The sequence below is a fragment of the Struthio camelus genome, chromosome 6 (assembly GCF_040807025.1).
Source record: "Struthio camelus isolate bStrCam1 chromosome 6, bStrCam1.hap1, whole genome shotgun sequence".
NCBI lineage: Eukaryota > Metazoa > Chordata > Aves > Struthioniformes > Struthionidae > Struthio > Struthio camelus.
The window spans coordinates 24,029,645-24,056,107 of NC_090947.1; the positions used below are offsets into that span (position 1 = coordinate 24,029,645).

Sequence of the window (26,463 nt, forward strand, 5' to 3'; positions counted from 1 at the left end):
TAGTGCTCACCACCATCCTTAGTCTATGCTTACAGTTTAGGTGTAACCAACGCTTCTTATGGTTTTGTAGGCTGTGGCAAAACTAACAGGCCGAGAATTAAAGGCTTATGCAAAAGCTGGAGCTGTGGCTGATGAAGTACTCTCCTCCATCAGAACAGTGGCTGCTTTTGGTGGGGAAAAGAAAGAAGTTGAAAGGTTTGTTCAGACAAATTGTAAAAAGTCTCTGGTTTCTTTTCACTGTAGCAACATAATGCTATCATATGCTTCAGTATCCTGACAATTAGTGTCTCAATTCTGAAACAGTGACCATCTTTCAGCTTTGAGTATTTTGAGTATGCAGGTATATCACAGAAATTTAGTTGTTAAATAACATTACATATGCAAAAACAGTTATGGAACTCAGCCAATCTGTGAATCAAAACATCAGAAATACTGTCTTCAAGTCATTCCCACTTACAGAAACATATTGACAAACTTTCCTTTAAGCACTTTCTGATAAATCGCTTTTGCAGCAGATCTGAAAAGTATGGGTAATTTCAAGCTAAGTAAGAACTAGTTCCAGAGTCTCATAGCCCCTATGACAACCTCCATTTATTGTGCCCACTCTGAAAGTTTTATCTGAAGTAGGAATGTCTGCATGATTTTAAAAGGGAGGAGGAAGGAAATAATCCGATTGGATTGGGAAAGAAAAGTTTCCTTTTTGTCTGTTTTTGTACATAAATTATAATATACATGTATGTTACATTCATTATTTTAATTAAAATATTGCAACATGGATCCTGAAAAATGGAAGAAATCATTCATTAGAAAATGTCAGAAATAATAGTAACAGTTCTAGTTACAGTAGTAGTACTTAATCATAAATGAGCATTATAAATATGTCAAAGTGAGTAAATAAATAAAGGTATTGATAAAAATGTATGCTATTAAATAGAAATACTGAGTGGTACGAAAACAATCAAAGCTAATATCTTTCTCACAGTTACCTCAATATTCATGAACAGTTTGTCATTGTTCACCCATATCTTATTACAGACATATCTGATGTTTAACCTGACCTTTTTGGCAAGGTCCTAAAAATAAAAGAGCCTTTAATCTACATGCAGATAGTTTCAATTCCACCTGAATTCTCTGTGATAAATACTTTTGATTAGCTGACTCTAGGTTTTCAGAAGTACTTATTCCATAGAAGAAAAGAAGCACAAGGTGAATTTTAGACACCTGAATCTAAACTATTTACTACTTATGTTGCCAAGGTTGCAGATTGCTACTTAATTTTGTATTTCTTCTTCATAGCCAGATAAGATGATTTGATGGTGTTATGTTGCAAATCTCTTGCATTCTTTTAAAATATAGTATGACTGTATGACTTTTTCTGAAGCTTTAGCCAAATGATCAGATCTTGTGCCCCACCACTAAAACTCCCAATCCCTTGGTCAGGTATCTGTAGCAAGTGTGGTATTGCTTGCGCTTATAGGACATAGTAGGATATACAAGATATACAAGAATTTTCTGATCTGGGAGGTTTCAGCAGATGCAGCAGTGATCTCTCACTTCAAAATGACAGGTATCAGCCTTATGTGGACCCTCAATTCACTGCTGCGCAGTCAACCACTGAAGGCACCTCATTTTAGTCTCTGTTTATTACGAATTTTCTATCAAATTCATTTCATCCACTTTTATTTTTCACTCTTTCTACAGATATGATAAGAACCTGGTGTTTGCTCAGCACTGGGGAATTCGAAAAGGGATAATAATGGGATTATTCACTGGTTACATGTGGCTTGTAATTTTCCTGTGTTATGCATTAGCTTTTTGGTATGGCTCTAAACTTGTCCTTGAAGAAGATGAATATTCACCTGGTACTCTTCTACAGGTACCCCTTTTAGTTGAATCTAACTTTTGTGGACTGTTGCTGATTAATTCTCGAACACATATTTGTAATGTTCAGATATCTGTTACCAAATGGTAACAAGCCCTATTTAGGTACATATATATATTTAAAGGTCAGTGTTCAGTATATGCATAAAAGTATATGACTCAACTGGATAAGGAAAAAAAAATCTCATGTTCATTTTAAAGATTTCAAATGCCACCTACTGTAATCAGAATGACACTTGCATTTGTGTGTCTGCAACACGTCTGTCAGAGACCTGAAACTGGCTTTCTTATATCCTGGGTCTGCATGTGGTTTCTGGAATATTGGCTTTTCTGAAGAGCTCTATTTGTGATGAAAAATCCCGCTGTGGTAAAGCAGAATCTGCCCAAAGAAAGAAAGCTTTATCAAATCTACAACATCTTTATCAAACATCTCTCATATGAATAGTTTCCGTTTTGTTGAATCATCATTTTCTGTTGCAAATTTCCCACTCAGCTCTCCAAGTGACAGAAAACATGTAAACGTTTTTGATCCATGTTGACCAAAACACACATGGCTGTGGATCCTGCAGTTTATACAGAAAAAAGCATACTAACCTGCACAGCACTCTTATGCATCCACTACTAGCACAGTAGATTCTTTAAACTAAATGCACTAGAATTCTCATAATTCTAAAATTCTCATAAACTAAATGCACTAGAACCAAGATCTACAGATGTTTCAGTTATTCTTCACTCTAAGCCAGAAGTGTCCAAATGGCAGGCTCTCATCCAGACCCAGGATAAACTTTTCCTGAACCTTGGTAAGTGCTGGTGTTCTGGTGAGACACCTATTTCTGGTCATTCTCTGTCTCTTGCACACCATGCCAGCTCCTAACCCCCACAGCAGCATGTAGTGCAGAACTTCCTGCTAAACAGAGCTTGCTAAATTACTCAGAAAACATTGAAAAATTGAGTCATCCTGCTGTAGGAGGATGGCCATCACAGGAAATCATTTGCAACTGCTCTTGGCACGAGTAGTTGACACAAGACAGTGCTGTGAAAAATAAACCAAGCAATTTCCTTACCTTGCACCTGGTAACTGTGGTTCAGAGCTTCCAAATGACAATAGCAAACTGTGGGGAGCTACCCTATAGCTGCAAAATTGTAGCTGTCAACAGGAAGATTTCTTATGCTCCCCTTGCTCTCTCAAAGCTGTCAGTCATCTTTCTTGTACTTTCCATCATACACTCCTAGTGAGTTGGAGGGGAGGGGTGGTTTATAGATACAAAACATTTAAATATTCTCTTTCCAGTCTCTGAAAAACTGTTGTGCATGAGCCATATTGGGTTGAGATTAATTAAACATTGCCTTCCTTTTTTCTTCTAATCAAAGCTACAGGACCTGTTCCCCTCCTATTTATGACAGAACCTGGACATGCATGTAACCTACTTGCTTTGGGACTTGTCCACACAAGGAAATTAGTCTGTAGTAAAGCTGAATATGAATTTATGGCATGATCTGTACATTACAGTATAGACGTTTGCAGTGCACATTACACAGAGTAGTGTTTTTCTCTTCTGCCTTGGGGGTTATTCACAGTACATATCGGAGTGGTGCAAGGGAGAGCTGAGTCCTGTGTACTTTTCTTTCTTCCTGGACAGTAGTGTTTCCTTCTACACCTTGCCATTTTTTCTGACTGCAGTCTGTGTTTGTATTCAGAAGACTAGTTGAGTCTTTAATTGCTTCTTAGCAGACTTCTCAGGTGTTGTCAAACTTCAGCAAAAGATTACATACCAGTCTTCCTAATACTCTGGATTTATATTTTCTGCTACCTGCAGAAAGTCAACTTTAAGGCCTTGCGCCATTTGTCAGGAGATGGCAAATGTTCACAAATGTCACCATGAAGAACTGATAGAATAGTCTCAGCTCAAATACTGGCATATCCACTGTTGCTAGCAACCATTACAATTCACTTGTTTGTGAGAAGAAGGACAAAATATTCTCTGTAGCTGGTACCTTCTCCAGAAGCAAGTTTTGCAAGTGTGATTTACTGGTAGGCATTAGTCCATATGAGAATAGCAATGATATTCCAGCCGAAGGTTGTCTATTTTTTCTTGATATTAATTTGTCTTAATCACAGCCCATTAGCAGACATATATAGTATTTTAAACTTCTCCAGGCTTTTGAACTCTTGTAGACTCTCATCTGCTTACTAGTCACAGACTTTCTACCTTGTTAAGTTGCAGCCCTTTTCTCAAGGGTATAGGCACACTGTCAAACTGAGATGGCTTAAAAAAATGTATCATCAGTGGCACCTCGGTAAATGTCTAGTCTAAGTCTGGGGCAAATATGAGATAATTTGATTTATTTCAGCCTGGAAACAAAGTTGTGAAAGACAATGGAAGTCTGTTCTCAGATGCTTTAGTTTGCTTTGCTGTAAGCTGATTATGTTCATACAGTGAATCAATGCAGTTCAGTTGATGTACAGGAATTTGTTAAGCCACTGGAGTTTGATCTGTATTGGAGCTCTAAACTATAGTTAAAATCTGCTGTTAGGTTTTGTTAATTTCTTTTTCTATTTTGTCAGGTTTTCTTTGGTATTTTAGTAGGAGCTTTAAATCTTGGTCAAGTATCTCCCTGCTTGGAAGCCTTTGCCACTGGCCGTGGAGCTGCAACAAACATTTTTGAGACAATAGATAAAGTAAGTAATGAATTTCTAAGCTCTATCACTTTGTAGTAGAGAAATAATTAAATAGCCCTCAAGCAGGAGTCGTTTTATCCACAATGTAAAAGAGGAAAAATGAGAGCAATTAAAGAAGAATTGACTATGCAATAGAAAGGTCTAGGTGCGTGCACACATGCTCAGAGAGGATGTTGAACAGATTCCCCAAACTGCCTGTTTCTGAATAATGATGTTTTCCACCAAGTACTACTGTTTCTTGCTCCCGTGTCTCCTTACATACAATTACTGATCAGTGCTGGCCCACAGAAGGCTATGAGATCAAAGGATGTGACTCTATTGGCATTAGTTAACAAGGCTGGCCTCTGTCACCTGTCTCAGAGCTACTCTAAGTGTGAAATGAGACCAAATGAACACGGGCAGTGGTCCCACAGCATCCATAAATGTTATTCACGACATTTTTCAGGAGAGATAAATAGATGAAATGAGGTTGTATGAGAAAGGTTTGAGAGCTTCTGGCATTTTTTTCATGAGGATTCCTTTCTGTATCTGTGTATATTTAGTGATTGGAAAAATACTGTAGATTTCTTAGCAGTACTTAGTATCTCTGGTCATGGATAGGCTTTATTGTGCTAGGTGCTGCGTAAACACGTTGAAATGCTGCTTGTCGTCTGAAGAGGACTTCAGAAAGGCACATAAAGAAGGCTAGAGTAGCTGTGGTAACGCTAATAGACTTTTTAGTTACCCTTCAATGTTCTGCAAATATGATAATACATGCCTTGTAAGTTGTGCTTCATAAGTTAAAGGTTTTGGTCTAAGATAAGCTGAAGAAGAGATGAATAAGATAAGTGTTTTTTACAGAAAAATTAAAAAAGCAAAAAGAGTTGCCAACATTAAGAATTAACCATAAAAATCAAGATAAGGCTGAGTCAGATAGCCTTAGGGTTAAAAAAGCAAACTAAAGTGAGATTTCATCTGTCTAAAGAAAGAGTGACACAATTAGATCTGATTTCTTTGGGATTCCTCAAATTTCTTTTTTTCTCCGCTCACGTCTAACAGTCAACAATACCCAGGGCCTGGCTAAAAGTCAGTGAGAGCCAATACACTTGATGGAAAGACTTCAAATCAGGATTCCAGCACTTAGGAGTGGTCATGTAAGAATGGACGCTTTGAATGCAAAGAAGTGATTCAGTATGCAGATTTTCAGCAACAAATTGGTTGTTTGGTGATGTAAGAGAATGTTTACATGAGCAAAGTAGTACCATCTTAGTCCTGAGGAGCTAGGTAAATTAACTTAGTCAAAATGCCTCTTGCATGCACCTATTCTGTTCCAGCAAAAACTAGCAAAGTGACTGTGGCAAATGCAGAAAGCCTAAGATGAGAAGAGAATGTGTTAATCTTGCCTGCGCTACCCACTAGTGACAACCTCCCTATCATTTTGGCCTTAGTTTTATGTTTCTTGCCTGCTAGCCCAGAGGCAGATTCTGCTATTGCTTCAGTGCAGCCAAGAGCTGTTCAAACAGAAGTGTGATGGCTTTATATGGTATTGGGAATATCTATCTACTGCAGAAGTGTTGGCTGTTTAACAGCAACTAAATAACACAATAAATTCTACCCTAGAAACCCACCATTGACTGCATGTCAGAAGATGGCTACAAGTTGGATAAAGTACGGGGTGAAATTGAATTTCATAATGTAACTTTCTATTACCCCTCCAGACCAGAAGTAAAGGTAATTAATTATTCATCATCCGTCTTGTGAATATAATTACTGTAAGCAATTAAAATATACTGTCAGCAGTTAGAGAGAATCAGAATGGATAGTTTTTTTTTTTTTTTCAATCCAGATATTGGAAAACCTTAATATGGTTATTAAAGCAGGGGAAACAACGGCTTTTGTTGGAGCTAGTGGAGCTGGAAAAAGTACAACAATACAGCTCATCCAGCGTTTCTATGACCCGAGTGATGGCATGGTGAGTTTCCCATTTGAGCAAGGGTTTCTCTAGTCTTAGAAACTTGAAAGAGCGACGTGCTTTCTTCTCCAAGGTTGAAAGGAAGACTTAATTTTTTTTCCTTTTAGATCCAAAAAAGAAATGAGCAAAATATCCTTTTTTGTCCATTTCAGGGGAATGCTGAATAGTATTATCAAGAATAATTATATAAAAGAGAAAAAACAGTAGGAGGAAATAAAAATTCAGTGCTAAACCTGAGTAAAAACTATACCTATCCATACAATAATTCAGGAGTGACAACCCATTTTCAATTCTGGGACATACGACATACAGTATTAAACATTTACTCATTATCCCATAATACTGCTTTAGTGTAGGCCAAATCATTTGGCTATGAATATGAACTACATCTATTAACATTTTCATCCCATTTATGTTTTCCTAGTTAGCACGAAACACATACATGGTAACCTATATTTGAAAATAAAAGAGACAAAGAACCAATTTACTGTAAATATATATTTAACAAAACTCATTTATACAGAATTCAGTTATGTCATAGCGCATTTTCTATGATTTCTTTCTGTTCTCATGCCAAAAGACTGAAGCTTCAATATTCCTAAAGAACCTTTCAGCAGATCTGAAAGTGTTTCATAGTCTTGAATATTAGAAAATATATGGAAAAAATAATAGTATAGCTCACAACAACCTTTGTTTTTCCATTTTCAAGAGGAAAATTTTTGTAAACTTTTGTTTGCCTGTTCATGTTATAATTAAGACTTTCCCTTCCTTAACTTCTTCACTACGACTGAAACAATTGAATAAATTTGGCCAGAAGTATTGTTTTTCACAGCCGGAAGGTAAGGACTAGTAGATGAGGCACACAGAGGTAGTTTGGGGCTTTATGACTATATCTGTCTAGAAAACAGAAATCTCTCCTTCTGGAAAAAAAAAAGTCCCTGTCTTGAAAAGTTTCTGCAAACAGATAGTAGAGGACGGATAATTCTTCTACCTGAGTCTCCATGGAGCTGTTAATTCAGTTTTTACTAGTGGAAAACACATATGTCCTTGTTTGTCCAAATTTTTAAGTCCTTTACAGAAAACCAGTTTTATGACTGTTTTCCACCTGGCTTTATCTATAAGGCCAAGCAAAACGAGATATTTATTTCTATTGTATCTTTCTTCTTCTCTGAACTGGAGAAGAGAATGTCCCTCATTTACTTTTTTTTTTTTTTTGTCCTTGCTTTAATTGAAACTAGATTACCCTGGATGGCCATGACATTCGTTCCCTTAATATCCAGTGGCTACGCTCACAGATTGGTATTGTTGAGCAAGAACCAGTTCTGTTTGCTACCACAATTGCAGAGAACATTCGCTATGGTCGGGATGAGGCTACCATGGAAGAAATAATCAAAGCAGCCCAAGAGGCCAATGCTTACAACTTTATCATGGACTTGCCACAGGTATTCTGTGCCTCATAAAATGTTTGGTGCAATTTGATGGAAAATAGAGAATCCCTTTGTCCCTCTCCCTTTGCAGCCATTTGAGCACAGATAAAAAAGCAGAAGATTAAAATTGACAGTAGGTAGCAACCTTTCCTTCGACAAGAGTTATGTAGGTCTTACTACATGTATTTCACCAACTGGAAACTTGGCAAAAAGCGAACCAAGAATAATTAGTTCCTCAGCAGTTATAAACACAACATTCAATATCATGGTAATAATCACCATAATTTTAAAAAGAAGATGTCTTTTTCATGCTACTGAGATCTGTTTCTGCTCAGGCCAAAAGCAATTTAGAGCCCAGAACACTCACTAATCAGCATATGTTTTTGAACACTCTATACTGAAAATCACAAGCTCATCTCCTTATATGAGCTCTGTAAGTTATCTAGAGTTTCCCTAATCCTTGATTCCTTCCCTTAAGACGTCAGGGCTTTGATCATTCCTATAGCATCATTCAGGCATCATTCAGCCCATATATATTAGCGGGCTGTTTACTTATCCAGAATGTTATTTTGTCAAGTTGCTTTTCAAAGGGACATGTTACAGCAGTAAACCTTATCGGTAGGATTCAAGGACAGGTAACTAGTATTGGGACATACGTTTTATCCTCCATTTGTGCATTCCTAGATTTCCAGGAAACTGTTAATGGAAAGACTGTATAAAGGCTCTTGTTTATCTCCTGCGTCCCCGGCAATAGAAGAATAAGCAGGATTTTGTTCTAGGTGTGTATGGTGATCCTGGCCCTCTAGATCCTAGGCTGTATGTGTTTATCTATGTCCCTACCTGAACCTGGTGTCATTAGTATATGATGTCCATGAATCACAGTGTTCATGAGTCACAGGCCACAGCAGGTAAGTACAGCTCTCTGGAAAGTGGTGGTGAGTCATCTGATGAAGAGTGGGAAGGTTCTTCCTCTTCATTGCAGTTCTTGCTGATATTTCACTTTTATATCAGTATATACTTTTGGTTTGGGGATGTGTTGCATATAGAGTGAGGAGGAGTGATGCACTTCACTCGGTAGAGAAAAGCAGCAATATGCTTTATAGATTCAATAGATTTATAGATTCAACATGATTAAGACAGCAACTTAACAAGGATCGAATGGCAAGGTTCACCCAGGTTATTTACTGCGTGGAGGACAAGGCCAGGTGAATGTGTCAAGGAGGCCCTCCCATTGAGTCACAAGGTTCCGAAAGGACCCGGGTGGATCTGATCCTAGTCCCAGACTTGGTCAACAGTTTATGTCTAAGGAGTATATGCACAATCACACAATCACCCAGAGATATACCCTTGCAAAGCAGATGTCAGGGAGACCGATACTTAGTCTAAGATTTGTGCCTAAGGATTATGTCTAGAGATTATGTCCACAACCAGTCTTAACAAAGAGAGGTAACTTAACAAAGTTACAAAGTTCTAGCATGCTATCAGTGTCACTTACCGAGGATCTGTTGCTGGTAAGGAATCTCTCAACCCCAGGAAGTAGCCTTGAGAGATGTCCCTGCTCAAGAGGAGGCTCCGCAGTGTGACTTACCACCGTGCAGGAGAGCTCAATGGGCTCTCCCCACTGGGGGATTTATGGGGGTAAGATGATTGACTCGTAGTCATATTAGCATACTGGATGGTGTCCCTTTAGCCCCTGTCCGGGTGCATTTGCATACTAGATGGGTTTTAGTTGGTGCATGCTCAGTTAGCCCCTTTCCAGGTGCTGTTTACAAGTTAGGCTAAGGGGGAAGAAGAGCACTGTCTCAAGGTGATGTTTAGGCTGGAGAAGAGTAGCACATCAAGGGTGGGGAAGGAGCGCACTGTTGCAGGATGGGACCCTGTTTCAGGCAAAACAGCGTTGTTGATTATGAAGGAGGTTATTTCATCAGCTGTCCTTGACATCTGGAGCACTAACAATGTTTTTGTCTTTCAAAGTTGATAATTTTTTTTAAAGTCCACTGCCAGTACGAATGTGAGAGACATTTTACCAGTGACTTCACCAGAAGGTTAATAGACCCCTTTGTTATATGTTTCATTTTCATGTTTTTCCCTCACCCAGCAATTTGACACTCATGTTGGAGAGGGTGGAAGCCAGATGAGTGGAGGTCAAAAGCAGAGGATAGCTATTGCTCGAGCTCTTGTGCGAAACCCTAAAATCCTGCTACTGGATATGGCTACCTCAGCACTTGATAATGAAAGTGAAGCTACTGTTCAAGAAGCACTTCATAAGGTTTGCTATAATATAGCATAAGTCAGATTTTAAAGGATAGAAATAATTTTTTGAGGCACTGTGTAGAGGATGCTGCTGAGTTGTAACAAAGCATTGAGAAGCTTTTCTTAATAACTGCATATGCACAAATAGAACCTTGGTATTGCCTGGAAATATTTTTTTCTTATTGGAACATTAACAAAAATCTGTAATTCACTTTCTTCAGAGATAGTGCTCATCTCTGGATATTCACTGCCTTCCATCTTGTTCTGGGTGAATTGTGGTCTGGTCCATGCATTCTGAGTCCCACAGCAAAACTGTTATGAGGGGTTTTGGTATAAGTAGACAATAAGATGCTCAGGACTGTCAAGATTTTGACAGATCTTTCCATGCCCAGAAAGAAACTTTTCCAAATCACTTGTAGGTTTCGTCTGATTAAAAGTAAATACCAGCAAGGTAGATGCCTACTCCCAGGACAGCTATGCTAAGCCCACTTTTTAACCAGCAGAAATTTGATCAATACAGTTGATAGAGTCCCAAGTGAGATTCATCTAATCCTACAGTAAATATATAAAATGAGTCAGATCAAATTTTCACAGCTTCCATACTGGAACCAGCTTGTTTCCAGACAGTTTCAAGCACTAGCAAAACAAACCGAAAACGTCTACCTCTTTCCATGTGGAGAAAACATGGACATTATGGGCTATGGATGGAGTTAATTCAAAGTCAGCTGAAACTACTTGAAAGACTCCTGTTGCTATGACCAAACTTTAGATTATGTTGTGTTGATTCCAAGTGCTTCTGTTTGCTGTCCTGGGAACGTGGCTGCTGTTCTCTGTTAGGCTCGTCTTGGCCGCACGGCAATCTCAATAGCTCACCGTCTGTCCACCATCAAAGCTGCCGATGTCATCATTGGGTTTGAGCACGGAAGGGCTGTGGAGAGAGGAACTCATGAGGAACTCCTGAAGAGGAAAGGGGTTTATTTCATGCTGGTGACCTTACAAAGCAAAGGAGACAGGGCACTTGCCAGAGTACCAGTGCAAAGTAAGTGTCTTGTTTTCTTCTGTAAAACTTTGTAAAATTCCACAGAAACAGATATTATTTTTTACAGAGGACTAGTTGTTTACCCTTTCCAGCCCCCCACCCCCTTTTTTTTTCCCCTTGCAGGCTACATTTTAGTGTCTCTAAAAGTAGTACACTGATAGCCCTGGCCAAAGTGTTTTTAGAGCATATGCACTAAATGACCTTCCTCATGTAGATCTGCCCTGGGACATTAATCCTGACCTGCAATACCCTGGTATTTTGTGTCTGTGGTTAATGCTGACAATCCAGCTGTGCTGCATTTGAACTGCAGGCAAATTACAGAGTATGCTGAAACCACCTTATTTGTTTTGCTAGAGGCAGATTTGAATCTAGGCTTCTGGAAATAGAAGCTTAATAGGGTGACTTGTATTGTTGTGAAGCATCATGCCTTGGATATGTTTATCTTAAAAGATGAGGCCAATTGCTAAAATAGGGAAACAGCCTTCAGCAGTCGCACCCCAAAAAAGATGGTACTCAGGTTAATATTAAATTTACCTAACTTCATCATGTCAAATGCAAACTCATATAAAACCTGTGGTATACATAGGGTGGAGTAACAAGTTTGTATTATGTCCCTTGCTTTCTACAAAGTATTCCAGCTATGACTTGGAGACACTTTATTTTTTTTGCAAATCAACAAGGGACTTACTTAGGTTTGTATTCCATTTTAGCACAAACTGAAGAGCTTTATATACTATATTTTACAGCAGCAGAAAATAACTTGCTTGAGCCAAATCTTGAGAAAGTCCAGTCATTTAGCAGAGGAAGCTATCGGGCCAGCTTGCGGTAAGTCTTAAAAATGAAAGTGACTGCATATCTATATATATTTCCAGATCTCTGTACTTTTTCCAAATATCTCAATAGTACTAATTATGTACTCTATATGGTGTGGCAAAGAGAGTCAAATGGCTGCAAGCATTAACTAAGATACAGTCCACTTGGAAAGGAAGAGCTTGGGTGATTGAAGACCCATGAATAAATAGAAAGGCTCTTAATCCTAGTCCCCTTCTAGCCACAGTACTTTCTCTCCGATTCTGGTCTACTGTGTTTGTGTTCTATTTTTAATATTCCTACCATATAGCCATGCATTTATATCACCTCATGCATTTATATCACCTCATGCATTTTTACTCCAGACGTTTGAAAAACTGCTTGCTATTGAATTACTTGAGAAATCAATGCTACTGTACAAGGACATTTTTATTATGGCTTCAGCTTCATGAAAGATAAAGCATTGTACAAGCCAGACTGTCTTATAACTAGACAATTATTATTTCTTTCACACAAAGCCATGTCAAGCATGTGTGAGCAAATATATGGCTCCCAGTTTAGAGGGTTTTGTTTTTTCAGAGATAGGTGGACTGCTTCAGCATCCTGTTTTGCTGGACTAAACTACTTTGTAGTGATAATGGTGAATTGACTTGGTAGCTTAAGAGCATATGCAAATAAGCCTGTGTAGGATACACCACGAGTTTGCTCAACAAATAAATAAACATTACAGAGTACATATAAGACAGCAACTGAGTGGGGTGGGGGGGGGTGGAATGTGATTATGAAAATAAGAAAATATCCCACAATTTCTATTTCTTGAGAAGTTGAGAGAAGATGGCAAAAGAAAGAAAAAGTCAATGGGATTCCTATGGTTCAGTGAATCCTGATTTCATATGGTATGAGAACTGCACCTGCCTTTAAAGCAAGTATTGTGTTTCTGAGCTGTGAAGAACAGACTGTTTCTGTCTTCTCTCAGAGCTTCACTTCGGCAGCGCTCCAGATCTCAGCTCTCTAATGTGGTCCCTGACCCTGCATTATCCATTGCAGGAGACCGTTCAGAGTCTGTGTATCTTATGTCTTCTTATGGAGAAGATGATGGACCATCAAAAAAGGTCAGATGCAATAGTTTATTATTTAATTGTAAACAAGCAGGACATCTTTATATTGCTTGGTACTGATAATCTGTAGATTCGTGATTCTGTTACAGGAGCTGTTGGCATGTCTTCTTAGATGGATTTTTTTTTTTCTGTACCAACCCGCAGCTTTGGGTCTTATCCTTTGTGTAAGCTCTAGGCTGCATTTTGATGGCTGTTGTGTTTATTTGTCCATATAAAATTTCTAGCAGACCATGAGCTGTTGATAGATTGATATATGTTGTGGATGAAGATGTTCAGTCTGTGAAATGTAATAGCCACTGAGTGATACAAGTGATACCACTTCTTCTTTAGTAAAGAGTAAATTCATTTCACTCTCTCTCAGAATCACCTGGAGAGGTATGAGTAAAGAGAGAACATCCCTACAACCTGAGCCAGAGTCCTTCCACTGATTTCAGCAGACTTTGTATCAGTGTCCTTGTGCAATCAAGCAATATAGGAAATAAAGACAGCATACTTTAAAATGATGCAAAATAGGATCAATTCTTTAGGAATATGCACACTGGATTGATTTCTAAAGTGCTTATAAAGCTACCTGCACCAATTTGCAAGGTTATAGATATTCAGTGCAGGACGTGGCTGTTAGAAGTCACAGAATCACAGAATCGTTTAGGTTGGAAGGGACCTCTGGAGATCATCTAGCCCAACCTCCCTGCTCAAGCAGGGTCACCTAGAGCATATTTCCCAGGATCCCATCCAGACGGGTTTTGAATATCTCCAGGGAAGGAGACTCCACTACCCCTCTGGGCAACCTGTTCCAATGCTCAGTCACCCTCACAGTGAAGAAGTTTTTTTCTCAGGTTCAGATGGAACTTCCTGTGGTTCAGTTCCTGCCCGTTGCCTCTTGTCCTGTTGCTGGGCACCACAGAGAAGAGACTGGCCTCATCCTCTTGACACTCCCCCTTCAGATACTTGTACTGCCCTTGCTCTTGCTAAGTCACTGCCCTTGCTCTTGCTAAGCCTATTCTGTGGACAAATAGAAGGCCTTAGGGCTGTTACTCTGGCACTGACTTAGAAAAAAAAAATAAAAAGCAAAATGTTTCCATCCCTTTATCCTTGCACATTTCCAGCAGATAGATAGATATTCACAGGGTCTTTTTTGTCTGGGCATTTTGAGCTATGTGAACTGAGGGATATGAACAGGGCTCAGCACACTGAGTGTTACAAAAATTCTGCACGAAATCAAGCTGCAGGGTAGGTTATAATTTGATGATGCATACTCTGCACTTACTGGAAGTAATTATGGGAATTGTGCACATAGTCTGAGGATGCTTCACATAAGGGAGGCGTAATTAGCATGTATAAAGCTTGGCTCTAGCTATCCCTCTCAGGTCTTCTTTGTTCTAATTATACTTCATGCCTCTTTGATGCGATGTCTGATCAGTACCTTCACCCACACTGTTTTAAAATAATACTTAAGCATTCCATGAGTGACATAAAAAGTCCCCTGGTGAGGAAAGAGTTTAAATTCTGGTAGTGAGTATTGCGTTGCACCTCATCTGGAAGTAGCAGAAAGGGAACAGCCTGAGTTTCAGTAGCTGAAAGTCTTAAGCAGGTCATAATTAATCCCTTCATTTGGAATCAGTAGAGCTGCACAAGCTATAATGTCTCTCTTTTTCTCCAGGGACAATAGAGGTAGGATTTATTTAACGCTCTTGTGACTCCCTAACTCTACAAAAGAGTTCAAGACAGCAGGCGAGACTCATCAGGTTCCTTCCTATACATGGCCAGACTAGCTGTTTTAATACTAGAGGCAGCCATTTAACAGAGTACCTATGCTCGTTATTTTATCTCACTGACAAAAGGAAAACATCACTCAGAGAATGCTTTTTTTTTTTTTTCCATAAATGCAACTATTTTTTAGGAATCTGTTGCTGTGGATGAAGAAGATGTTAAGCCTGTACCATTTGCCAGGATTTTGAAATACAATGCTTCAGAATGGCCATATATGGTGCTTGGATCTCTGGGAGCAGCTGTGAATGGAGCAGTCAGTCCACTCTATGCTTTGTTATTCAGTCAGATTCTTGGGGTATGTTACACTACTCTTTTAAAGCATGTTTCTGCTCTTAAGCAAAGGGGAGCAAAGGATCCTGTGAGGCAGAACTTGATATGTTTTGCACAAGTCTTTTAACCTTGTCTAGTAAATGAGCTTAATGTTCTTCCCTATAAGCAGCTGTTCGGTATAGTTATTTATATCATCACAGTCATCACAGTATCATTCAAGTTGCTTAAAAGGATAGAATCATTAGTGTTTGTCATGTGTGCTTCATTCTCCCTCTCATTCACTTTCCAGGAACTATTGGGAGCGGGTTTCAGTATGTGCGTACGCTGTTTATTTTAGATGAGGCAAGATGTACCTCACACCCAGGTACAGCAAGGAGGGAGACCTGCAGAGGTCCCTCCCTACTGGACTTTATTCTACAAACTTGGCCAGGCCTTTGAGAAAGCTTTGTATCAGATCCAAAAACTATTGAACTCTTTGTTTGTTTATTGAACTATTGGAACATGCAGTTCTGCTGCCTGTGCTCAGCAAAACACCTAGGGAGAGGCAGACCATTGTAACAGGATTCACAGCTGCCAGCAGAAAGTAGGCCTGCATCAACCAGCCTGGAAGACCGACAGGAAATAGGAATATATTTAAACCTTGGTGTTCATTGAAGGATATGTTACCATCAAAATCCAATGCATTACTTGAAAGTGTTTGAGAGGTCAGCTGTGACTGCTTTTCCTTCAAAAGCCTGCCAAAACAGAAAGAGGGGGTTCTTCCCCATTTTGTGAAGTAGCTTTTTGGTGAAAACATTGGCCAAGGTGGTAGGAGACTGGGGAGCTACCTGAAGAGATTCAGCACTGCTCTAACTAATGCCTAGGACAGTATCCTGTTTTCCAGGATTCAGTAGGGTTTCGTCTAGTCTCTGTTGGCCCTGTTTTTATTGGGTAAAGTAATGACATTACACTGGGAAGAAATTGGGAATGACATTATAGTTTTGCGGTTTGGGTACCACCTGGAACAGTGTAAAATCTGTGTTGTGATCCCCACTTAATTGTTTAGGTCAGGTTAGACATGTACGTGTGCAAAGAATGCATAGCCTGAAAAGGTAGGTGCTCTTCTACAAAGCGAAGCTTCAAATTCTTTCAGGCAGGAAAGAAGTAATGCATGATGTCGCATCTGAGATTAGGTTAAAAAAGGGCTGAGAAAAAGTTCCTAATAACAGTTCCTGCAATCTCTTAAAGAAAAGATTGATCTCATGCCGTTGGTGTTTTTTTGGGTTTGTTTTGTTTTAAATAAAGGCTTAGACTCAAGAAAGTTATTCAAGACTATGAATCACATTTACTTGCAGCTTGATGTCTGCTATCTAAAATCCAGGGACAGGCACATCAAGAAACATTCCAGTCTCTGTTAATCCACTTGGTGGATCCTGGCCAACGTGCTTGGCCTTTTAGCCTTTAGGTCTACCATCTCGAAACACTTTTTGGATGACTAGACCTCAAGCTAATGACTATGGCTTTCACTAGATAACAGATGAGGCACTGCTGTGTCTACTCTGCAATGGCTATAACTTTTGATCCCCTTTGAGAGTTAGGTTTTCCAGACATTGAAAGGTCTGAGCCTGAAGTCTGAGCCTGCAAGATGTTGATGCCTTCATTGCCAAGGACAGATTCCCTGTCTTGGAGGTCTGGGTCTATGGGAGGAGAGAGTTTGCAAAGTAAAACTAGGCCACAACAAACATGAGCAAAATTCAGCGTCTGTGTTTTATTATCCATAACTGTAAGCAATTTTTGTTCTGCCTGGTGCCAAGGCAGGCAGATGGAACATGCATCTGCCTTCCAAGTGTTTGAATATCTTCAGTGATGTAGTGACAGATGTGTGGGCTTGTGCTCTGGAAACAATACAGTTGGAGAAGTGAGGGGAAAAAACCCCACAGCTATGGAATGAAAAAAGTTTAGCAAAGTCTGGCTTCAAGGTTCTCAGAAATTAGACCCAAAAAGTGAATGTATACTGGACAATACTGGGTGTGTGGTCTTAACAGTTTAGTTCAGATCAGAAGGGCGTCTTTGGAACAAATTTCTCAGTGTTCCTTCTTACTATGCTTTGGTTCCCATTGTGGCATAGTCTCAGAGCACAGGAAATGGATCCTTTTCCAGTGAAACTGAACTAGAAGATGTGCTCCAACCGCTACTGGACATGTAGCCCATGGCCCCTGATTAAAGATCGTGCAAAGTAAAAACAAAGTGAAATTTGTATAATCTGGATTATATAGCACCAGCTCTTTCCTTTTATTGACCTGATACTATTGTCCATGCTACATGCTAATGTGGCCAATTTTTTTTTTTTTTATAATCAAGATCATAGTTCAAGAATATAGCTAAGCATGTTAGGATAACCATAGAACCAGCTAGTTAAGTTTTACAGGACAAATTTTCAAGGGAAAAGGTCCTCTGTTTGCAATATAGAGTTCTCTTCCCAGCCAGTGTTATCCACTTTTGCTTCTTTAGGGTAGTGATGAAGAGATCTGCACTGTGGGCCTAATCCAACAAAGCACTCTTGCCCTCTGTTTAGGGTGGGTGTAAGCATATACTTCAACCCGTCACTTGTCTTGAGCTGGCGTGCTTTCCTGAATCTAGGACTTGCAATAGGAGTCCCAGATTGACTGATAACTGACTTCACCAGAAATCTCCTCAGTGTCTCGCAGACACTGGAGTTCTCCCAGCTTTTTTATCTACCAGCAGCAGAGAGCCTGGCCACTTGAGGGGGCCTTTCACAACACCTTTCATGTGTAACAGAAAGCAGTGGAGTCACTTTGAATGTAGGTGATACAGGCAGAATATTAAAGAAGGAAAGATTCACTGCACCCTCCTCTTTCATGAGCACCCAGATCCAACCTCCCTAAAACCAGAAACAATGCTGTCTTTTACTTTCTGCTTAATCACACCTGCCATCTAGCCGTGCAGAAGCAATGAACTCAAGTCTATTTATAACAAGCATGAATACTTACTAGGACTCACCCTAGGGTCCTAGGGCATTTGTCTTCCTTTATTTATCTTTACTTCTCTCTTCAGTGTTCGGTCTGGTATTTATTTGATATTTCTGTATTTAGTTAGAGAGGAAATTACACAGTGGAGAAAAAAGAAATGTTGAGTTCAACGAATGTATGGGGTCATTCCAGCTATGTAGAGAGAACGCACAAATTGCTTGCAAAAAGCCTTCAGCATCTCTGGAGAGTAAAGTGTTTTTCATCCCAGTTCACAGCTTTGTATTTATGGTGATCCATCACACACAGTGTTTATCACATTGTTTATTAGCCTTATTCGTTAAAATTTCTATTCACTTCAGCAGAGATTTTGCTGATGTTTCTTCATGTGAAGGAGTATCATAGTACTGTAATTAAGATCTAATGCATGATGAGTAGTTACTCCCATGGTTATGTTTTAGGCTAGCCATATGAGTAACGTGACCATTACTATGACGTGCTTTTTCCCATTCATGTCTACATATTGTATAATGTGATGATAGAGAAAATGCTGTTCCAGCAGTTCTCAAATACAGACTCCTTGTAGCACACAGTCCTCATGACACTGAGTTCACCTTCTTGTGTCTCATTCAGTCCAGTTATTTAACTGGAACACTTCCCACGAAAATAAGCAAGCAAAAAAAAAACCTTAAGTTTTTTCTTTCTCTATCTATCTTTCTCTAGTTACGTAAGTTACAGAGATGAAAGCTGCTCATAGCCGTTCGGTTCAGGATCAAATGTGAATTACTGAAGGTGCAATGGATTTCATTAAGGGGATAGGAACAGCAGCAGACTGTTATATTTTATATTCTCGTTATGATGGATTAAAATAAGAGATTTGCATCAAAACATATGGATAATTTTCTTTAAACAGAGAAGATATGTCTGAAAAGTCGTATGCCTTACTACTGATAAGTAGTAACACAACATGGACTTGGAGCAGACCTTAGCTTGAAACACTAAATGCTGTTTCAATATTATCATTTTGAACTTTGCGGGATTTATTTTGTTGCTAAGGTACTGATGTACAAAGTTGAAAATACTTTGAAGTGGAATTCCCCGTAGAGAATAGCTATTTCTCTTTCTCAAATTCATGCTCTAATTCCTCCCAATTACTTGAATGTGTAGATAACTTTGAACTGTAAATAACTTGGGTTGACCTTTTAAGACTAGGACTTAAGTTTTTTTTGGTGGAATTTTTATATATAGCAGGTGTAATGAAAATTCCATCTTCTCTTTCTCTTGTTAGATATTGACCTGAAGGAATTTAGGATGTTTTTGATCTAAGTAAAGGTCAGATGCTCAAGTTATTTTTAACTACATCTTGAAGATAACAGATTAGTGGAGGAGTACAAACATGAGCTGTGGCTTATACCTGTGAGTAGTAAAAGAAGTTTAACAACTTCAAGTAGGTTAACTGACCTACACATCAATTGCTGTGAGTGGAAGTGATTGCTAAAGGATGACTACTTAAATTTGGACCATTACCTCATTATCAGCCAATAACCCTGGCAGTTGGTGAAAAAGATCAGATATAAAGAAGGAGAGATAAAAGGAAAATGCCATGGAGGGGGGAGGGAGGCTATACTTTAAGCACTAATGATGCTTTTTCTCAAGTGTCCAGCAGGAGGGGAATAGCTTGCATCCACACTCCTTTAGCAGAGGACAGTGGGTTCCACTTGAAGCTACCTATAGCAATTAAAACAACATCAATTAGAGCTGTGCAAGGAGAGTCATCCTATGGTGTATTCATGTACAAGTACTTTGTTTTGTGTGGCCTAATTCAGGTAGTAATTGTCATAGATTAGAAAGGAATTAAGGAAGCTGCTGCATTGTTGCTTTGTCTCTATGCTATTTATTTTATTGCTGTTCTCTGATTATCAGACTAGATCTTGTTTATAACGGAGAGCTGACTGATTAGCTATAACTAGGCGTGGGCAGCAAGTCATAGTAGTATGTGCAGACACTGAGAATAATAAACTTTTTTTTTTAACAGGAGTAAAAAGCGTTATGTTGTCCCGAGACTTAGTTTGGGAAAATCTGGGGCGAATCTGGGGTGTGTTTGTCCAAAGCAGTGACTTAAACACTGCAGGCCAGAATGGTGTCACAGAGTGGAATCTCATCCTCACACTGATGCCTCTTTGCAGGCTGCACTTAGCGGCAGTTACTGGGAGAGAGGTGAGATTTCAGGCATAGTCTTTTCTTTGGTGCTTCCCATTTGTTGGTCTGTATTTCTTCCTGTCCGTCCCACTGCCTGTTGTGAATCGCGCTCTTGGGAAACTGCAATAACTATATGAAAAACTTTGGAGTTTGTGAGTTCCTGGAAATGCCACCCACAAGTTAAGCGCATGGAACCAAATTCTGTCACGTCCCGTTGCAGATGTTGGCTTAACTTGTAAGTTCTATTTCCCATGTTCACACGCCTCTAATACTTTACCCCCCATTTTTTTCAAAGACCTTCTCCATTCTTGAGGAGGAAGAACAAAGAAGACAGATCAATGGTGTCTGCTTGCTGTTTGTCCTAGTTGGACTTGTATCATTTCTGACACAATTTCTACAGGTAATAGCAGTCCAATATAAGTAAATTTTGTTTCTCATCTCTTTTACTCTGTGTGTATACCTTTCCGAATAATAATTGCATTTATTCTTATGCACTCCAGGCATACACTTTTGCTAAGTCTGGTGAGCTGCTTACAAGACGGCTAAGGAAAATTGGTTTCCAGGCTATGCTAGGGCAAGAAATTGGTTGGTTTGACGACCAGAGGAACAGCCCTGGTGCTTTGACTACAAGACTTGCAACAGATGCATCACAGGTCCAAGGGGTAAGACATGATATATGAAGAACTGCTTTACTATAAGGACTAATTGAAGGCCTGTTTTGGCACATTGTCCCCAAAATTAACTAGTATGCAAACAGCAATGTCAGGATATATCCAGCCTTTGTCAGTTGATCAAGCTATTTGCTTGTCATAGACTGTCAGCTTGGAATTATTTTCAGTGATTTTCCTAAAGGCAAAAATAGGATCACAATTTACTCCCTATTATTTGTGCCTGTATACCAGAGCAAGAACACAAAAATTAATAAAATTAATACAATCCAGCAATGGAGCCATGGGGAGCATTCAGTGCAGAGTTTTAGATTTCTTGTTTCTGAAAATGCATTTATTAGCTTTTTGCCACAATGCTTAATATTTATTTCAAAAACATGTCAGGCTTCATTCATCACTAATCATGTTTTCAAGTTTTCAGCAGGATATTGTGCGTGTTGTATGTGACAGTTTCGATTTAAACTGACAGTCCACTTTAAAACAATTTACACTATTGCGTAGTGCCCCAGCCAGAGATCCATGCAGTTAGTGTGACTTACTGTCTGAGAAGGTGAACCACTAACCCCATCCTGTCATGAGCTCTTTCCAAAGAATCTGAGAAGCCAGCTGCAAAGCTCTTCTTATAGCCATGCTTACAGAGCTCATTTTAATTGAAATAAACTCATAAAACACTGAGTGAATAGTATAATAGTCTTCTAAGGGAAATCTTTGTTCTAAGCAAATGTAGTGCGATGGGGCATGGCTGTTCAGCCCACAGCCCTGGAGGAAGGAAGGGCTATTTGAGCAGCACCTCCTCCACCTTTTACAGCCTGACACAGCACTCAGCTAGCTGCTGCAGTTGCAGAGGGAGCTGAAGGTGAGAAGATGCAGGCAAGTGCCTGGAATTTGAAAATGTCTTCAATTGCACTTGGAGTAAGAAGTGGGCTCTTGCAGCTGCAGGATCCATATAGTATGAGCAGATGCTACGACTGCTCCTTACACTGGCATCTGTACGGCTGGGTGACCCACCTGCCACCGGGGGAAGGCCAGAGACAGCCCAGGAGCACCTTGCTCTGCTGCTCCAGCTCAGAGGGGAAGTGCATGATGAGCATTTTGTGCTGGAATTTCAAATTTTTCCGTGTGAATTTGACTGAAAATGATTGAGAATACAAAATGTATGTTTTTTCTAATTCACAGCAGCTTAGTTTCTATTTAGTGCTGCTGTTTACTGGAAGAAGTGAACTTCTGAGTGCATAAATCAAATCTGTTACAAAGAATAGCGTTCTTGAAGTACATGATGGAAAGATGAATGACCGACAGTAAAGATGATGTCAAAGGCACATATAAAATTTATCCCTAACAGACAGGCAGAAAAGCGACTTTAATTCACCATTTCTCACTGGTGTTTCCTACTGATTTTAGCACAGCTAAGACTTTGTTGTGTTAATAGTTAAGTTGCAAAAGGGTTCTGTTTATTCTTTAAATCGAGGTAGATAAATATATGGGCTAAACAGAATATGCAGAAGCATGACTCCTCAGGGAACCAAGGGAACTTATTTAAATGGTTAATTATCTTTGTTAGTATCATTAGGAACAATTTTCTTCAGTTCTCCTTGGAAAGTTTGGTAGGTAAAAAGAATATTTGAGATTTGCGTTCCTTCTCTTGATACAATTATTGGGAGACAGTGTATCTAAACTGGCTAAATTCCAGTGATATTAACAGCCATTGGTGCCCTATGACATTTTAATGATATTTATAGTTTTCTTAATTTTTATAGGAAGATTTATTTAAAGAATAGTGAAGTTACTATTGAAGTACAAGTCAATCATTTCCTTTTCTTTTCTTTAAAGGCAACTGGATCCCAGATAGGAATGATTGTCAATTCCTTTACCAACATTGGAGTGGCCATCATTATTGCTTTCTACTTCAGCTGGAAACTGAGTTTAGTTATAATGTGTTTTCTGCCATTTTTGGCCTTATCTGGAGCTGTGCAGGCCAGAATGCTGACAGGATTTGCCGCTCAGGACAAGAAATCTCTGGAAGCTACTGGACGGGTAACATTTAAAAACTAACTTACATTCGCAGCCACAGGGAGCTGAAAGTCAGGAATTTGGGACCATCAATAACTCAAATGTAATGAAGCTGGCAACATTTTGCAAATAAGTTTTACTATTTCAGTTTATCAAGCTGTCAAAACATCTCAGGGAATTCCCTAGCTGTAAAAGCACTTACTGCTTGGACTGTGACTTACTTTTCAGAAGTTATTGGACCTAAATGGTAAACATAGATCTCTGATCAATCGGTTTCATTGCTGTCAGGTTTTGTTTAAATACCCATTTGGTGATTGCCTGTGAGTATACTGTTCTCAGAGAATAGTGACACCTGTTCACTCAGAAATCATCACAGCTAAGATTTCAGCACTGAATAACCAGTTGGTATGTTGATTTTAGAGAGAATGAAATTATTTCTTCAGTAAAGCCTATATTTCAGCAGCTTCCCTATCAATTTGTGCTGCTAGATCACAAGCATAAGTTTGTTTTTATGTTGTGTTGTAGCAGTCAAATTTCAATCAATTGTAATTTCTCAGCTGGTATATAGATTTTCACTTTTCTTATGGATGAGCATTAACCTTTTTGTTATTTTGGACAGGAGACATAGCACTTTCCTGTAGTGCTTTATATGTCCTCCGTGGTGACTGGGAGGAAGCAGGTGTGTGTGGGTATTAAAACAACCAGCATGGGAGACAAGGAAGGAATTCCCTGCCTTGCAAACCAAGCACCCTGTATTTAGTGATCCCTGATTAAAATCCTCCTCTTGTTACTCTCACTCCGGTTTCCCACTTAGCACCATCCCATGTTCCTTTGGCTGCAGGACCCTAAGAACTGCCTCACCGAAGGCTGAGAATAGATGTCACAGAATCACAGAACGGCTGAGGTTGGAAGGGACCTCTGGAGACTGTCTAGTCCAACCCTCCTGCTCAAGCAGAGTCACCCAGAGCACATTGCCCAGGATTGTGTCCAGACGGCTTTTGAATATCTCCAAGGATGGAGACTCCACAACCTCTCCGGGCAGCCTGTTCCAGTGCTCAGTCACCCTCACAGGAAAGAATTCCATGGAGAGAGTCAATAGATCTGCAGCTACGCAGAGTGCTGCAGTCTGCATTGGCTGAGCAGACTCCGGTCATATAGCTGACTAGGAAAAGTGGGGACCCAAGAAAAAGGAATGTCATTTCCTCAGGGAGTTTGTTCCTAACCAGAAATAGCAGTGGACAGGTTTGCTGTCTTTGAAACACTCAAACTCTTTTGACACTAATTCCGATCGCTAAGTTCTGGCACGTGACCCAGAACCTGAGCAATTGTAATTCTGCCTCGTACAGCAATGCAGAAAGTGAACTGCATCAGAAATGTAGGGGACTTGCAATACAGGCAACACAGTGAGGCCTACCTCAGTCATTACCCCTCTCAGGGTAACATCTGAGCCTTTATCCCCCTTTAGGCTGCCATATCTCCAGCATCAGAACAAATACGCTTTGCAGGGCTCCTCGAAGCCTCGGAGCTTTTCCTTTCGCCCAGCTCCTCCTTTATCCCATCTCATAATGACTCTTCCAGAGCTCCCTTTCCAACCCTTCTCCTGCTTCATACATTAAAGTCCTGCCCACCAAGTCCCTAAGCCATCTCACCTCTACCCTGCCTCGTCTGAGGCTCATCTCTACCTGTCTGAGCCCTCAGCCAGGTATCTTTAGCCTCCTCCTGCACATAATCTGTGCAGCAAGCGTATGGAGCAGAGTTCTTTGCTCTGTTCAGCCCGTCTGTTTCCCATTCCCTGCTGCAGCTCACCCAGCCTGCCCCCCTGTTCTGGCTTCTTTCAAAGGAGCAAACTCCTGCTTCTGGGTGTGATTATAAAGAAAACATTTAACAAATGAAGACAAATAATTTAAATTAATGTAAAGGAATAAATGAACTATATTCATTTTGACTGCCTATACATGCAGACTTCTAGAATATTTTTTTCAAAAATTTAAGGACCACTCTGAAGTACTGTTAAGAGCAATCTTCAGCTCTAGAAAGTCAAGGAGCAATTAAGGCCTGACCAGTCAGTCACATTCAGAATGGTTTGATTATTTGCAAAAAGTGATAAATCAAAATACCATCTTGGAACTGACATATAGATTTAAACAGAGAAATTTTACTAACGAGTCGAGGCATCAGCTTATATTCAACAGAGTGACCCAGCGACTGGGGTGAAAAGGGCACTCAGGGCTTCAGCAGTTTTGGCACTGACTGATCGTCTGGTCTTATTTTCTAATTTATTTGCCAGCATTGCATCCAAATGCAAAAGGCTTTTTTTGAGTCTCCACAATGATTGTTCACCAGCCGTGCTAAACATAGAAAAGCACAGGCTCAGCACTGCAATTCACGGTACCTACTTATCTGCTCCTTCAAATTATATGATAATGTAACAGATTTGATCCTTAATTTTGGCCAGAAAAAAAATGAAAAGAATATTTTGTAAAGATATATATTCAGGTCTCTTCCTACATGCTGAAAGTATTCATGGATCATACACTAGACTATTGCTACCCAAAGGAAAGCGTCACACTGTGAAGCCATTACCAAAGTCCGGGCAAACTAGAAGTGTTGTTAAAATTAAACAAGATCAATTCCTGAATAAAATTACTTGAAATAAGATAGGTGAAACTGGAATCAAACAAAGTGGTTATGTACTTCTACTGATGAAACTGTAGTGCTGTTTTGTGGGGTGGAGAACCATATTCTGACTAGGAACAAAACACAGTGTGAAGCCTGTAATTACTTCAGGTTCCAGAGAGGTTTCCAAACCACAGAGGAAGATCATGGGAATTCAGTTTCCTGTGTTGCGTTTTTCTATGTGCATAGGCAGGCATTTATTTATTCTTTGTCTACGTACAAGGTAGAATCCTGGAAACTGTGTTATTGATCTCAGAGGAATCAAGAGGTCGTCTTTCATTCATATGTTACATCTCATCAGGCTTTTTTGGAGATTGACAAGAAAAACAATGAGGGTGAGAAGGAGAGGAAACAGTAAACTCAAGTGCTTCTTGAGGGAAGTGGGGAATAGCATCCCTTCTATCTCTTTCCCTGAGTATTGGTATAAGTAAAACACAAAAAATAATTGAAATAAGCATATTTAAACAATAGACATATGCAAGCAAGGAAATAACAGTGTCCCCAAACATTTTTGTTAAAAAAGTAGCATTTGTGAAAATTACATTATGCGTTATTTCATTCAGCTAGAAATTGTTGCCACTGAGAAGTGGATTTTGGAAATATTAGAGTATATTTTAGAACACCATTGTCCTGCATTGAGAGGGACGCACAAAATAGAGAACACTATCAAGGAGTAGAAGTCCCTTTTATTCATACTGCATGAAAAGAAGTCACAGGTAGGAGAACATGCCTGTTTTCCTGAGGG

The 26,463-nt window shown here is 39.5% G+C and overlaps 1 protein-coding gene and 1 long non-coding RNA gene across 10 annotated transcripts in view; both read left to right on the forward strand.

The window, feature by feature from the left end:
* The window catches only part of ABCB11 (ATP binding cassette subfamily B member 11), a 74,684-nt gene that overhangs the window by 42,588 nt on the left and 5,633 nt on the right, over positions 1-26,463 (forward strand). For all 9 annotated transcript variants that reach the window (XM_068948679.1, XM_068948678.1, XM_068948682.1 and 6 more), the window contains 14 exons: positions 71-195; positions 1,702-1,876; positions 4,448-4,561; positions 6,161-6,271; positions 6,387-6,512; positions 7,751-7,954; positions 10,038-10,208; positions 11,030-11,231; positions 11,978-12,056; positions 13,018-13,153; positions 15,060-15,224; positions 20,660-20,764; positions 20,865-21,026; positions 22,863-23,066. In XM_068948679.1, coding sequence (XP_068804780.1) covers positions 71-195; positions 1,702-1,876; positions 4,448-4,561; positions 6,161-6,271; positions 6,387-6,512; positions 7,751-7,954; positions 10,038-10,208; positions 11,030-11,231; positions 11,978-12,056; positions 13,018-13,153; positions 15,060-15,224; positions 20,660-20,764; positions 20,865-21,026; positions 22,863-23,066 — 2,079 coding nt within the window. The remainder of the gene's footprint in view (positions 1-70; positions 196-1,701; positions 1,877-4,447; positions 4,562-6,160; positions 6,272-6,386; positions 6,513-7,750; positions 7,955-10,037; positions 10,209-11,029; positions 11,232-11,977; positions 12,057-13,017; positions 13,154-15,059; positions 15,225-20,659; positions 20,765-20,864; positions 21,027-22,862; positions 23,067-26,463) is intronic.
* Positions 23,073-26,398, forward strand: LOC138067648 (uncharacterized). The gene is made up of 2 exons (XR_011141927.1): positions 23,073-23,721; positions 23,884-26,398. It is a non-coding gene; the product is annotated as an uncharacterized lncRNA (long non-coding RNA).